At 40.9% G+C, this 15428-nt stretch overlaps 1 protein-coding gene across 1 annotated transcript in view; it reads right to left on the bottom strand.

The window, feature by feature from the left end:
- Positions 1 to 48: 48 nt before the first annotated feature.
- Positions 49 to 15428, bottom strand: part of LOC103565460 (cytosolic beta-glucosidase) — a 105200-nt gene continuing 89820 nt past the window's right edge. The window contains exon 5 of the mRNA XM_008541503.2: positions 49 to 833. Within this exon, the coding sequence (XP_008539725.1) occupies positions 631 to 833 (203 nt within the window). The 3' untranslated portion in view covers positions 49 to 630. The remainder of the gene's footprint in view (positions 834 to 15428) is intronic.

A 15428-nucleotide genomic window follows, 5' to 3' on the forward strand; every position in this document is an offset into this window, starting at 1 on the left:
GCAAGGGGAAGATGTATTTGTTCATACATAAATAAGACATGTGCCCAATCAACATCAACAAATCGATTTTATTAAATGGTTTACCAATTAATCGCTTTGGTGAATAGAACACATAACTATATAATGTGACTAAGTTTTAATTTTGATTTTTTATACTAGATTAAATAGTAGAAAAATGATGAAGCACAACAGTGGATCCACTAAGCAAACAATAGTTTATGTAACCAGAAAAAATGGGCTCAGAAACAAGTATTCTTGTAATAAGTGGTCTGTTAGAGTTGCAAATCACGAGTATACTGTCTTTATAAATTTTGCGTTCTTTTTTCTAGAAAAATTCTAAGGATTTAAATTGAAGTTTCCAAGTCTATCTGATTTCTTAATATAAAAATCAATTTCAGTGGTTTTCTATTCTATTTTTCCTGAAACCTTCATTGATCCAAATGCAAATAGAGTAAGGCCATCATTAAATACATCCGCAGGCATTACATATTCAGACTTCACAATCACCATCCGTTGGTAGGAGCTGTTGATTACAAAGGCAACTTGAGTTTATCTGAGGGATAACCAAAGCAGATTTTATTTCCAAAAGCAGAGGCCTCTTCTCCAGGTGAAATTGCCCAGCCATCATTTTTATGCATCTCCCTCCAGGCCATTCTTTTGGATGATCTTAGCATATTCCTTGGCTGATGTGTAAGGGACTCGGGGTCTAGCTGGATCTTCAAAATCAACGTGGAAGAGACCAAACCGGCTGCTGTACCCCCTGTCCCACTCAAAGTTGTCCAGAAGAGACCACGCACAATATACTTTAAGATTGACTTTATCAAGTTGGATAGCTGAAATTAAAAAAAAAGAAAATTACCATTTCCAAGAAGGTTTTATGAGAACACAGACAAAATCTCTGATGACTAGTGTGGGTCTCTTTCTCCTGCATGGGATCACAGGGGAACAGAAAAAGCCTTTTGTCAATCCCCTTTTCCAATGTTCTGTTTCAACCAAGCAGGGGATTTATTCGAGAGTTAAATTATATAATTCTAATTATTTGGTTATTCCTTCATTTTATTCATTCATTTATTTACTCAATACACTTCTTTTTAATACTTCTTTTCAGACACAAACACACACACACACAGTTTCTCCCTATTACCTAGAATTATATTCAACAAAGACACTGCCCAGTTTATAAGTACAACCTTCAGATAATTCAGAAAGCCCATTGGTAGGTTGGACAAAGCGATAATAACAAAGCCAAGGAAGCCCCAGCACTTACCATGTGTCCTCATACCTAATTGAGACATGTCTTATAATTCTGGACATAGAACCTCCAAAATGAAAAGGGTCAGCACACAGCTCTGGCTGTGCCTATATCCTAGACTGAGGAGGTGCAAAAACGCTACGGCACCCCCTCTGCCCCACATCTAAACTCAGAGTGGTGCTTAAGCTCTCCAAGAGCCAACGCAAGGGACCACCTCCTCGACAAACGCACGACGCCCAAACACAATATTCTATATCATTTCGTTTGTGGATGCTCCCAAAACCCATCCATGGACTCCATATTGACATGTCAAAGCGTAGAGAATTCTCTAAGTAGTTTTGCATTGATTTCCATCACTTTAGTCAGGAAATTGACTCATTTTTTTACCAATATTTTAAGTTTGGTAAAACTCTGAGGTTGTGTGAATCTCTGCATTGAGCATTTTCTTTTTTAAAACCAGAATAAGTAAACCCTATCTATGAGGTGCACTAATATCTGTTTCTCAGTGTATAAATTAAATTAAAGGGCAGATTTCCTTTACAAGATAGACATATTCCAAAATAACTTGGATGGAAATGAACATTCATATAATAAATCAAATTTTAATTGTACTAGGGATTGCTTTCAATGAAAACGACTCTCCTAGTTTCAGCAAAGTAAGATCCACCTTTCAATTTTTTCTTTGGGGTAAATCTATATTTTTCAGGTCTCTTAAAAGCACTATACTCTGAGCCTGGCCTGGTGGCATAGTGGTTAGGTTCACATGCTCCACTTTGGCAGCCCACGGTTCACGGGTTCAAATCCTAGGCACAGACCTACACACTGCTCATCAAGCTATGCTGTGGCAGTGTCCCACATATGGAATAGAGGAAGATTGGCACAGATGTTAGCTCAGGGCCAATCTTCCTCACCAAAAAGAAAAGAAAAGAAAAGAAAAAGCACTTCACTCATATACTGCTACCCATATGTTGGTCTCCAAAATCTCCTCGGATCTTTTTTTTGACTCTGGATATTCCATAGACAAAACGTTCCTGATGGGTTAATTGACACAAACCCTCTTTACCTTTGTTCACGGAGGCGTGTAAAGTGCTCTTCTTAGAGAATGTTTATGAATGTCCTCGAGGCAGGAATTAAGCCAAGCTGGATTGGCTCTTTTTAATTTTTAAATAAAAGTATTCTTTTATTTTTAAATAAAAGTATTGTTGGAAAATGAAATGTATAACATTCAAGCACATCAAGCTTTGCAGAAATTAAATCATTTACTAGATACTCCTTGTCCTCCTACTTGTCGACATTGCCCTGTGTGTCTGCTCCCCATTCTGTCAACTACAATCTGCAAAATACTAATTTTTTATAATAATTTTTGTAAAAAACCTAATTGAAGTTCTGGATGGTATATCCCTAAGAATTAAAGCAACTAAAACCAAATACCAGGCCAAAAACCAACAATCTCCTTTAATTGCCTTGTAATTCAATCTGGGGACATGTGAGAATCTGCATATTTTCTTTCTCATTTGCAGAGCTACTGCCCAAAAGCAAGCCTGCCAGGTATAAAGCCAGACAGTTTCTGAAAACACACGCAGTCCCACCGATCATGTACAAAAGGATTGATTCATGTGCTAAACCAGGGGATAAAAATGATGCCCGGCCTGCTTGGAAGGGAACAAAAAGGAAATCTTGACAATTTCATTGTTAACTGCCGGGAGTTCCGCAGCAGGTACTAAACTGCCCAAGTGACACTGGTGGATGTCTTTGCGTTTTCATTGCAGGAACATTCAAGTAGAGAATTACCTAGTTAGGGCTGAGCAGCTAGCCTGCTGGAATCCTTCTCACCGTGCCACCACTGGGAAAAATTACAAAACCGTGCTGGAACCTGCACGCCTCTCCTCTTCCAATCTTCTCAAGAACAGAAAGAGACCATCATCACATTTCTTGTCACTGTGATTTATGAGGTCCCAAATCTTAGTAGGGAAAAAACACTTCTGCGAGTTCACTTTCTTTCTTTAACTACAGTTGCAGGCCAAGTAAACATAGACTGACAGGAACTGTGGATGGGTACAAAACACACTAGGCTAAAAATGACACACATCACAGAGTCAGAGTTTGGTTTTGGACTAAAAGGCCAGTGGGAAGGGTCTCACAGTGAGCAGGTTGAATATAAAGATGCAGGGAGAAAAATAGCTAAGGCTTGCTAATATGTTAGAGTCTTAGTCAGGAAATTCTAATTATAGGAACCCTATGCCAATGTTCTACTACACACAGACACACACACACACACATGCACGCACACACACATACACACACTGCCCAGTGTTAGCCAAACTGAAAATCTGAGGGGATAGTCCTCACTTCTGACACCAACTGCAAGTTCAAGGGATTCCCAAAACCACCCCTAGTTTCAATAATTTGCTAGGACTCAGAGAACTCACTGAAAGCTGTTATACTCACAACTATGCTTTATTACATGAAGGATACAAATTAACATCAGCTAAAAGTAGGGTACGGTCTGAGAGGTCAAATGTGAAGCTTCCATTATCTTTTCCCTTAGGAGTCAGGACAAGTTACCCACCTGGTATCAACATGTGACAATACACACAGAGTATTGCCAACCAGGGAAGCTCACCTGAGCTTCAGTGTCCAGAGTTTTTATTAGGGCTTTGTTACATTGGAAAGATTGATTGATTGATTGATTGCCCATGTAAATGAACTCGGTCTCCAGATCAATGACACTGTGTGACCCAAAGCCCTCACCCTCAATCACATGGTTTGTCTTTCTGGTGTGACCGGCTTCTGCCCTAGACAAGGACATTCTGTCAGGCATGACATAGATTACCTCCCAGAAGCTGAGGGGAAAGGCCAATGCACTCTTTGGGGAAAGCCAAATTCTTTACTACATACACCTATTTTAGAAGCTCATTATTTCACAGCACTGGGCACAATCTTTCCAAGTTACTGGTTTATGATGTGTTATGATTATGCTTGTTTGTCACACTACAAGAGGCTAGAAATTGAGCACTCAACATCAATGGGATTTATATCCTCTCGGGTTATAAAAGGAGATAATCTTTGTTTTCAAGATTGCTGAGGACTTAACATAAGACATCCATGAATGTGGCCCAAGTATCAAGCTATCCCACAAACCACTAAGCCACAGACCCAAGCTGCCAGTGGAGAGGTTCAGGACAGTGCAAAAGGCAGCAGCATCATAGAAGAAAATGAGACAGAGAGAAAGCCCAGGAATGAGTGAGAAGAAAAATTAGAGGCCTCTAGATTTCTGTGTTCCAGTAATGACAGATTATGTTATCGAAGCAAACCCTCCTAATGTAAACAAGTAAACAAGCTAGATAAAATTTTAGAAACAAACCTTCAAAACAATGGAAAGCTGCCAATTTTTGTAGGGAATTACCCGGCCAAAGCAGAAAGTGGAAATTGAGATTGGTAGACATGGTATCTACTTTGGAGGGAATTTCCCAATCTTAGGAAATCAGCACCTTCCTCTGTTTTCTGGGGTGAGCATAGGTGTCAAAGTTCAGAGCCAAACCAGGTGGGAAATCTAGTATGCCACCCCACACCCAGAAAATTAGGATCCCAAAAGACTGAACCCTCAGGGTAAGGGTGAGCCAGAAGCAAAGAAGTCACTGGAAAGTCTCAAGTCACCTGGTGATTCAGGAAATGTCAAGACTGGATCTTGGATTGAGGTGATTGCAAATTGGTAGTACCCCAAGCGCCTGGATGATGCACATTCGACTGCTTTCTGAAGGGAGATACCTGTATTCTAAGCCTCCAATTATTGTTACAAATATTTTTAAGTATGATAATCAGCACATAACCAAATATAACCAGACAGACATGAAAAAATGATGACCGCCAAAAATCACTAGAATCAACAAACAACAGAAACAAACCCACAAAGATCTCAGTAATTAGAATTTTCAGACAGACTATGAAATAACCATGTTCACTATGTTTAAATCACAGAGACAAACTTGAAATATCTTCAAGGCTCAGGAACCTATAAAAAAGTGATGTGGAAGATTTGGAAAAGGAACCTCTACAGGCTTGGGTTTGAGTGCAGCAGTTACATAGCTGAAAAGGCCTCTCATTTTTCATGGGTACAATGGAGACGGAAATATCTACTCCTAGAGCTGTGGTGAAGATTAAATGGGAGAGCACGAACCCCAGCACAATACCTAGCCCATGATGGGTTTCTGTTCCTTTCCTCTCTAGCCAGCCCTTAGGAGAATGCAGAATCCGAAGTAAAAATATACTTTGATGTACCCTCTCCCTCCCATCCAAACATTTTGATAAAGTAGCAATTGAGTTTAAACGAACATCTAGGACAGTATAAAAGGTGAAAAGGAACCACAAGGACCACATTCAGTCTAAAAATGGTGAGTATAAGGATGAAGAGAGAGGTACAGACAGACTGTCTAAATCTGAAGACAGGGCTCTTTCCATCGGTTGGCAGACTCCGTTCTTTCCTCCAGGGTGACATCTCCAAGTCATTGCCTGGCTTCCTGCCTCCCTTGGTCCTGAACAGCTGTCCAGAGACCCTCTAAAGTACTGAGTTTCAAGTGTCCACACTCTCAAAGCCGTGTGATGTTAATTGAGCAGGTACAACCTGGGGTTTCATTCTTGAGCAGAAAATCTTCTCCCAGCTGTGGAAAAACCTGGTAGAGTGGATCTGATTCAAAATCCATGAGTAGTACATGGCTAAGTCACTCTCATAACAAATTCAAAAGACAGGACGCAGAACAACCTCAGATTCAAGGTCATTGAAATAGATTGGGAATCGATCTGAGACAAAGACACAGGAGTTGGGGAGAGGTCTTAGGGAGTGTCTGTAACGGGTCATGGAGTATCTTCTATTTGCATTAATTGATTGCCGAAGATGTGGTATATGGAAGAATCAGAGTGATGTAAAGACATGGAGCCAAAGCAAATATCAAAATGATTACCAATCCACCAGGACATTGTTTCTCAAAGTGTTGATTCTGACCCCTGAACCAGCTGGAATTACCTGGTGCATAGCTAAAAAAGTTCATTAGCCCCACCCTAGACCTACGAAAATCAGAATCTGCTGGGTTGCATTATCGGCTAAATTCACATGTTGAAGCCCCAACCTCTAGTACTTCAGCATATGACCTTATTTGGACACAAAGAGATGACTAAGTTAAAATGAAGTTGTCAAGGTGTCATCCTAATCCAATATGACTGGCATTCTTAAAAGATAGAGAGACATCAGGGTACATGTGCGCAGAGAAAAGACCAACAAGGACACAGTGAGAAGCTGGCTGTCTGAAAGGCAAAAAGAGAAACTTCAAGAGAAATCAAACCTGCTAATACCTTGATCTTAGACTTCCAGCTCCCAGAGCTGTGAGAAAATAAATTTCTGTTGTTTGAGCCATCCAGTCTGTGGCATTTTGTTATGGCAGCCATAGAAAACTAATACAGGCTGAGACTTGAGAATTTCTGTTTTTAATAAACTCCGAGTGTTTTTCTTTTACTTAATCAAATTTGAGACTCGTAAGCCTAGGATAAGCTGTGACAGTCCACTACAATTTCTTAGACACAGCTTCCAACTCCAGAGGCATCCCTCTTGAGGTTTATTAATGTTGGAGAATCTCCCTCAGCCCCTCTCCTAACAGTCACAGCCAGAAGAGCTCCAGGAAGAGACGCAGCAATGTGCAGGCCAGTCACACCACCTTTCAGAAATGGATGACAACTGAGAGACTAAGGTGGAGATACTGAATGCTCAGGAGTGTCAAAATACCTTCTCACCCCACTGCTTAGTTAAAGCCTAGCCTTATCCCAGTGCATCATGAGAAACCCTCTCAATTCACCATGTGTAATGGGCTTATTGGTGGCTCCCACAACAGATTTGTCCATCTAAAACCTGTGAGTGTGACCTTATTTGGAAAAAGGGCCTTTGTAAATATAATTAAGTTAAGGCTCTCAAGATGGGATCATCCTGGATAACGGTGAGTCCTAAATCCAATGACAAATGTCCTTAGAAGATAAGGGGAGAAGACATACAGGGAAGGAGGGAAAGTGAAGAAAGAGGCACAGATTGGACTATGTCTACAAGCCCAGGGACGCCAAGGCAGCCACTAGAAGCTAGCAGAGAGACACGGAATAGGTTCTCCCCCAGAGTCTCCAGAAGGAACCGATCACATGGGCACCCTAATTTCAGAATTCTGGCCTCCAGAGCTCTGAGAGAATAAATGGCTATTGCTTTAAGCCACCCAGTTTGTAGTAATTTGTCATGGCGGCCACAGGAAATTAATACATTATGCTCTTTTAGAGTGGTTGCCAACTGGGCTCTGAGTCCCAACCCAGCCACCTGACTTTGCCAAGGGCTTGTGAGACTCTCTTTCAGGGCCTGTCAAAGCCGAGGAGAGAGAATCTTCCCAAGGAAAGTTTGCAGCAGATTTTCTGGCAACTGCCCCACACGCTAACTTTGAAAATGTGTTTCTCTGAGTTTGGTTGAAATGCACAAGAGCACTACAATTGGAGGACAGCTTTAGCTGCATAACAGTCCCTGCAAGAGAACTGGCACACCTGCTGTTTTGCCCTTTCTTCGGAAAAATAAAATAAAACAACATCAAGAAGATCTAAACATAGAATTTGCACAATAAGCCCCCCTCTCGCCAACTCCAGGTATCAGTGGCTGGACAGCATCTGTCAAAATGCCCCAGTGATCCCAACACAGGAGGCCCCACCTGCACATGAGAACTCCTAGTAGCAAAAACTATGACTCCTCGCATCTGGCCTGGTGGTGTAGGGATTGGGTTTGGTGCACTCAACGTTGGTGGCCCAGGTTTATGGGTTCAGATCTTGGGTGTGGACCTACACCACTTGTCAAACCATGCTGTGGTGGCAACCCACATACAAAATAGAGGAAGATGGACACAGATGTTGGCTCAGGGCTAATCTTCCTCACCAAAAAAATGCCACAAAACTATGACTCTCCGAGAAGAGAGTCTTTGAAAACCAAAGGCTAACTTTTAAATAGTTTAGAGGAAGGTGCCAACTAACCCAAAGTCAGCTGTACAGATTTCTTAATTATCTATATTGTTCCTGGTACTTACATTAGACTTTGGAGGAAAAAAGCTGCGAATAGCAAGGAGTTGAAAGGGATCATGTAAAAATATCTAAATTATAAAGCTGATCTGAGGATAAGCACTTATTCAGAGTCATCTTCTATAATTTCACCATCAATATTACTTTTTGAGTTAATTCTGCTGCAGAGAGAATTTCTGGCTCTTCTTATGGGAACCAAAGTTATCAACAAGGGAAGCTCTTCCACCAGAAAAGCTTCCTTCCTTCCTTTCTTTCCCTCTGGGACTTAATTTCCTGTTTTATAAAATGAGAGTAATAGTATCTTCTTCCTAGGATTATGGAGGGTATTAAGTTAACACACATAAAGCTCTATGAATAACGCCTAGTTTATAGCACACACTCAGTATACACTACTTATTGTAACTGTTGTTATTTCTCTCAGAGTCTGGAGAGGGCAATGAATGAAACTTGTTTTATCTCTTCCTCCCATCTGGCCTCAAACAGCTTTCAGAGGGTGTAGAGTCAGCACAAAATGATCAGTGCTGAGAACGAGAGAAATCAGGGCATTGAGGGAAAGCGTAGCATCTGGGGCAGGGTTTGTGCTTTGTGGGAACGGGTCAGTTGTGGGTCACGAAAAATAAATCACTAAAGATACGGAACTTAGGGTGCTGCTGCCAGGAGTACCAGGTGCTGTTGAAGTTCCCCTGCCTCGGTGTGCTCAGACATGGGACTGCATCACTCAAGATTTCTGGGACCCTAAGATAACAAGCACCCTACATTAATCAAATAAATATATATTGTGCTAGGAATTGGGAATATGATGGTGAGCAAAATAAACAGCTCCTCTTTTTATAGAGCCTATGTGAAAGACATATCTTAATCAAATTACCACCCTGAGAGCTTTTAATTACAACCTGTGAAAAGTATTATGAAATAAAAGAAGCGGGGACCTGTGAGAAAGAACAACATATTGGCTAACATTTATTGAGCATTTAGGTACCGCTTCAAGGGTTTCAGGTATGCATTAGTTCGTACAGTAAACCTACGAGTTGGATAGTATTGTCATCGTCCCCATTTTACAAATAAGGGAATTGATGCAGAGAGTGGTTAGATAACCTTTACAAAATTCATACACCAAGTAAGTAGGAGAGTTGAGGTTGGGACGCAGGCAGGAAACAAGAGAGGCTACATGCCAAGCCATGACACTCTCTTGAGTCTTGACAACGAGCTATAGTGGAAGATCTATCTTAGTCAGCAAGGGTGGGAGATTGGAGAGGATGGCACAGTTTCCTGGAGTGAACTAGATCTGGGAGCTCAAGGATTAGCTGTAGTTATCTACTGCTATCAGCCAGAGGTCTTTCTTAGTTGTAAAGTAACAGAAGCTGACCTTGGCTGATGAAGCATAAAAGGGGTCAAGCTGCAGAACTGGGCTCAAACTAAGCTTTCAGGAACAGTGCCCAAAAGCACACCACGGAACTACTGGGTGGAAGAAACCGTCTTATCTGCTAACAACTCAATGAGCACTAAATCCTACAGTTCATGTTGCTGCCAAAACCCAATTTACCTGCAACCACAGCAGCCACCAGCATCTCAGCTACTTCTGCACCAGAAACTAAATGTTGCAGCCACTGTCATTCTCAAAAGTTGGATGCCTCTGCTGCCATTTTCACCAACACGATAGGTTCTGCCATCCTCACACTGTTCACCTTCAAATTAAATTCGTACATGGATAAGTATGATTGGTGGAGACTAGATCACATGTCTGTGCCCTTGCTCCAAAGAAAGCTGGGAAATGTCACTCCCCACCTTGGCTAGACAAAACTCATAAGTCTGGAGATTCATTCAATGTAGCAAGTGTATTCAACAAGGGCTAGGAAACCAGGAAATACGACAGATGTCTGCTTCACTAGATGAAGAAGGATAAGAGCAATCCAAGAAAAAAGAATAGCATGTGTGAAAGAACAGACACAGGAAATTTCACAGCACTTATAAGGGACTTAAAGAAGAGAGTTCAATGGATCATAAAGAATTAGCAGGAACTCATAGAAACAGAGAGTAGGACGGTGGTTACCAAGGGCTCGGGCTGGGGGAAATGGGGAGATCTTGGTCAAAGTGTACAAACTTTCAGTAATGAGATGCATAAGTTTGGGGTATCTAATGTACAGTATGGTGACTATAGTTAAGAGCAGATCTTAAAGTGTTCTCACCACAAAAAAGAAATGATGATTATGTGACATGAAGGTGAGCGTTAGCTAATGCTACAATGGGAATCATTTCACAATATATAAGTGTATCCAATCAACACATCATACACCTTAAACTTATACAGTGTCATATGTTAATTATATCTCAAAAAAGCAGGAGAAAAAAAAAAGAAGAATTATCCAGAGAGAGCCACAAGGCAGGGGCTGAGCCATGCACTCCTTATAAAGATTTTAAGGATTTTGATCTTTGTCTCAATAGCAATGAAAAGTCATTGAAGGAGTTTAAGCAAAGGAGTGGCTTTAGCTAATCTGCATTTTTAGAAGATTACTGTGACGTCTATGGAGAACAGATTTGAGTGTAGCAAAAATGGAATCGAGAGAGCATTTAGGAGAGATGATGGGAACTTAGGCTGAGGTGACATAAGTGAAGATGGAGAGAATCAGATGGATTCAACAGATACTCAGATAAAGTCAACAGGATGGAACAATTCACTGGAGATCAGTGGTGAAGGAGATAAGGTAGCAAAGTTAGCACAATTTGATGGATAATGATGTCAGTCTCTGAGTTAGGGAATACTGGACATAGACAAGTTTTGGAGGAGAGTCAGGGAAGATAATAAATCAAGCTTTGCTTATGATGACATTAAGGTGCCTTTTTGACCTCCAAAGGAGGGTTGAATGGGTAGTTGGATAGAACAACAAAGAGCTCGAAGTAGAGTCTGAAATGGAACTGTAAATTTTGGAGCCATCATGTAAAGACAGTAATTGAAATCATGTTTATTGAATAGAATTTAGATAACAAGAAAACAGGACTTTGGTTCAAGCCTGATGGCATTCCAACATTTAAAGATAAGCCAGAAAAGGAGACTGAGGAGGAGGGCCAGAAGTGTCCAATGTCCTTGACCTGATACAACCATAGGTGACAATTTCTCTGGGTGTAATTTGACCAAGGTCACACAGCTACAAGGGGAGAATTTGGAAATGAATCCTAAGGCTGGCTGACTCCAAAGCCTACAATCCTTCAATCAGAAATGACATGGAAATCTTGCAAATCTCAGACTGTGGTGAGCTGTAAGGTCAAAATCTCTATAGGAAGCACGTTGCCATACCATGTGGAGAGCACAAAGTGAGTGGAGGTGGGGGAGGCACCTGTAACATCAATCCCTTCAGAGCTAAAATCCGGGGCTTGTAGTGTAGGGAAAATTCTCAAGGCTTCTCCTCCCTTCCCTAATCCCCTTATATCTCTCCAGGAAAAATGCAGGATCAAAACCAAGAAACTTGTCCCCAGTGAGAAAGAGTAGCACTCAATTTAGGGGACGGTAATTGGTCCAAGTTTTTCTGGGGTGATAGTTTTAAAAGGGGTTAGATTATAAAGTTATAATCTACACGGGTAGTGGGCTCTCCTTCATGCACTCCTGAAGTCAGTGGTAAAATGCACAGATTCTCTCTCTTTGGAGCACCCTTTGCCAACACTTATACTTTGTTCAAAGTTTCTCTTTTCCCTATTTGACAACAGGCCCAGAGTTTCCTGACTTGCTTAGACCCAGGACAGAGGCAGGCTTGGTTGGGGGGGGGGGGGGGGGGGGGCAGTAAATGCACTCCTTCCTGCAATCTGTCACTCTGGTTCCATTCCCTAGGGTGTGTTGTGATGGTGTGGCTTTTTATCCTATTAGAAGGATAAATTCAGAAATCCTAAGATAAATTTAGGGGAAACTGTGGCCTTTTCAGACTGTTTTAACTCTGGCTTTTAGACTAAGTCTAGCCTGGCTCTAACCTAGCTCCCCAAAAATGTGCCATATGGTTCAGCCTGGCTCACTAGATTTATGAAGAGAATTGAGGGCCAAAGACCCAACCAATAATAAAGTTTTACTTTACTTTCTTTGTCTTCTTAGTGTATATATCTCCACGGGAGGTGATTCAGCTAAGGCAAAATTTGGGTCATGGGTCCTCAAGTCAAATACTATATAATGACTCCAAAAATTAAATCTCCTGCTCTGGCATCTCCCTAAGCTGCAAAATCTATAAATTATTACCTACCTGACTTCTCTTCCTTTGGTGTAAATGACATTTGAAATTTAACATGTATATTTGTACACTAATATTCATGGCAGCGTTATTCACAATAGCCAAAAGATGAAAACAACCCAAATGTCCATCAATGGATGAAGGGATAAACAAAATGTTGTATATACTTACGATGGAATATTACTCAGTATTAAAAAGGAATAAAATTTTGATGTATTCTACAACATGGATGAACCTTGAAGACACCAGGCTTAGTGAAGTAAGCCAAACATAGAAGATGCATATTGTATTATTCCACTTATATGAGGTACCAAGAATGTCAAATTCAGAGACAGAAAGTAGAAGAGTACTAGTTACCAGGGATGGGGGGAGGAAGAAATGGGAAGTTATTGTTTAATGGGTACAGAGTTTCAGATTGGGAAAATGAAAAGTTCTGGAGACAGATGGAAGAGATGATTGCACAATCTGGTGAATGTATTTAACGCCACTGAACTGTACACTTGAAAATGGTTAAAATGGTAAATTTTATTTAAATACTTAAAAATTATTTATTTTATTTTTTAATTTTAAAAATTAATTTTAAAATCTAAAACTCTTTTTAAAATTTAAACATAAATAAAATTTATGAGGTACTATATAGAACACTTGATTTTTAACCCACTTCTCAAAACTGGCCCCACTCTAGCTTTTCTGTTCCCCAAAAATGGCACCATCAGCCGTGCATTCTTCACACCAAAAACCTAGAAGTCATGCTTGATTCTCCCATTTTGATACTGTCTTCCACTGCCAGTCTGCAGCTGGATCTGCCTCTCTCCACTCTTCCATCCCTCTAAACTACCACAACAGCTTCCTTACTGGTCTCCCTGCCACAACTCTTGCACACAATGTAGCCAGAATGTGTAAATCTTTGAAAAACTAATTTAGCTGATGTCCTTCCCCTGTATAACTCTGCCACTCAATGGTTTCCTATTTCACTTAGTGCAAAATTTAAAATCCTTCTATGACCTTAAAGGCCCTCCATGATCAGGCTGCCTCGCTCTCTTACATCTTCTCCTTCCTGTCCCCTCCTTCCCAGCCACACTGGGCTTCTTTCTCTTCTTGAAATGCGCTGAACTCTTGTCCATCTTATAGACTTTACACTGACTTTTCTTCTCCCGGATCACTTCTCTAGGTCTTCACCTCATGGCTCTTTGTTGCCATTCAGATATTAGTTCAAATTCACCTCCATATGAAGTCTTTTCTGATGCCCCAACTTAAATCACATTCCCAACCACCCCATTCTCTCTCATATTATCCTGTACTATTTTGTTTGCAGCCCTAACCATTAGGTGAACATGTCTTATTCATGTACTTACTTATTTTTTATTGTCTATCTCCCCTAGAAGACAGAAAATCCCAGGAGAAAAAGCAAGCTTCTCTGTTATTCTCTTAAATATGCCCAACCCTGAGAACAGTATTTAGCACATAGTAGATGCTAAATAAGCACTTGTGGAAGGAAGGAAGGAAGGACTGAGGGAAGGAATGAAGGAAGGGAAGAGTCATCTTAACATGATCTTACTAGGACTCTGATCTCACTCTTCTCATGTGGGTATTAGAATCAAGTATCTCCAGGTTAAACAACCAATACTTCACTGGCCACTGACTCCAAGTCCCCACCCAGCACCCGAATCCCTGTTAGACCCCTCTGGCTCTCCATATCCCATGGGAGACCAGCCTCTGCTTCCAGACCTGACATTCCCCATCACTTTCCACTGGCCTCCCACTCTCTGACATTCCCCAGAAGCTTCTCCACTGTCTCAGCTGCTGCTACCACACCTACTTCTGATTCCCAATATTTCTTAAAGAACCCTTTATTTGGCCTTGGCTGCCTTTCTGGGGTAGTCCTCTTGAATGATTTCCCCTTCTTGAGAATTCTGGAAGCTCTCCATACTCTGGAGCAACGTCACTGCACTCTCCGGGGCACAGTACTAAGCAAAAACAGTGGCTCTTTGGCCCCAGAAATCCTTTAGGCTACCATAGCAGAGGTCTAGGAGAAAACAGCTTCCATCGTATGACCTTATCCCAGGCCCAAAGTATATACTTTGGAAGAGCTATGACTTTTATAGAGATAAGAATATTGATCTACTTGTATATAGAAATAGCCCATCTCTAATAACTACCACCACCTAAGAATAGCCTTCAAAGAAAGTAGCTGATGCCCCAGATAGAAATATCAGAGCCCCAGGTTTCTAAATGTAGGTGAAAGGCTGAGCTATAGGTTCTATGGTTTAGAGGTGGAAAAATAGGCACCATAGGTAAATAAAAATGGCATAACTGCATGTGAGGGCTAAAGAAAAATGTGTAGTCTTGCTCTAAAACTGATTTAGGGCTTTAGAATTGTAATTTGTCAATCGTATGCTGAATAAATGGACTAATGTTAATACTTCCTTCTTAGCTTCTTTCTTTCATTCTTCCCTTAGAGCCACAAAATAATTTATTAAGCATCTACTATATACAACTTATTGTTTTAGGAAGAGGGATTCTCATGTAGGGGGAAAAAATCTAATGCAGACTTTGCCTTCAAGGTCAACTAGACAAGTAGAAAAGCAAAGACCCCACATAAGTTTCCCTGCTATGTGCATTCACTTACTGCCTTTAACTTCCCTTTTGTAACAGGAAGAAAACAAGGAGTTTAACTATTTGTTTGATGTCTACCTTCTACTCCAGACTCTAAGCTCCATGACAGTAGGAAGCACATGGATCTTGTATTCCCAAAGCTTAGCCCAGTGCCTGGTAAAGGATAGGTGTCTAAAAATATTGCTTAAATCAGTGACTGATTACAAATAGATATAGAATACTGAACATAATGTCAGCAATAGGAGAATAGAAAAAAGCTAGCTCTCAAG

The sequence above is a fragment of the Equus przewalskii genome, chromosome 3, assembly GCF_037783145.1.
Source record: "Equus przewalskii isolate Varuska chromosome 3, EquPr2, whole genome shotgun sequence".
Lineage (NCBI taxonomy): Eukaryota > Metazoa > Chordata > Mammalia > Perissodactyla > Equidae > Equus > Equus przewalskii.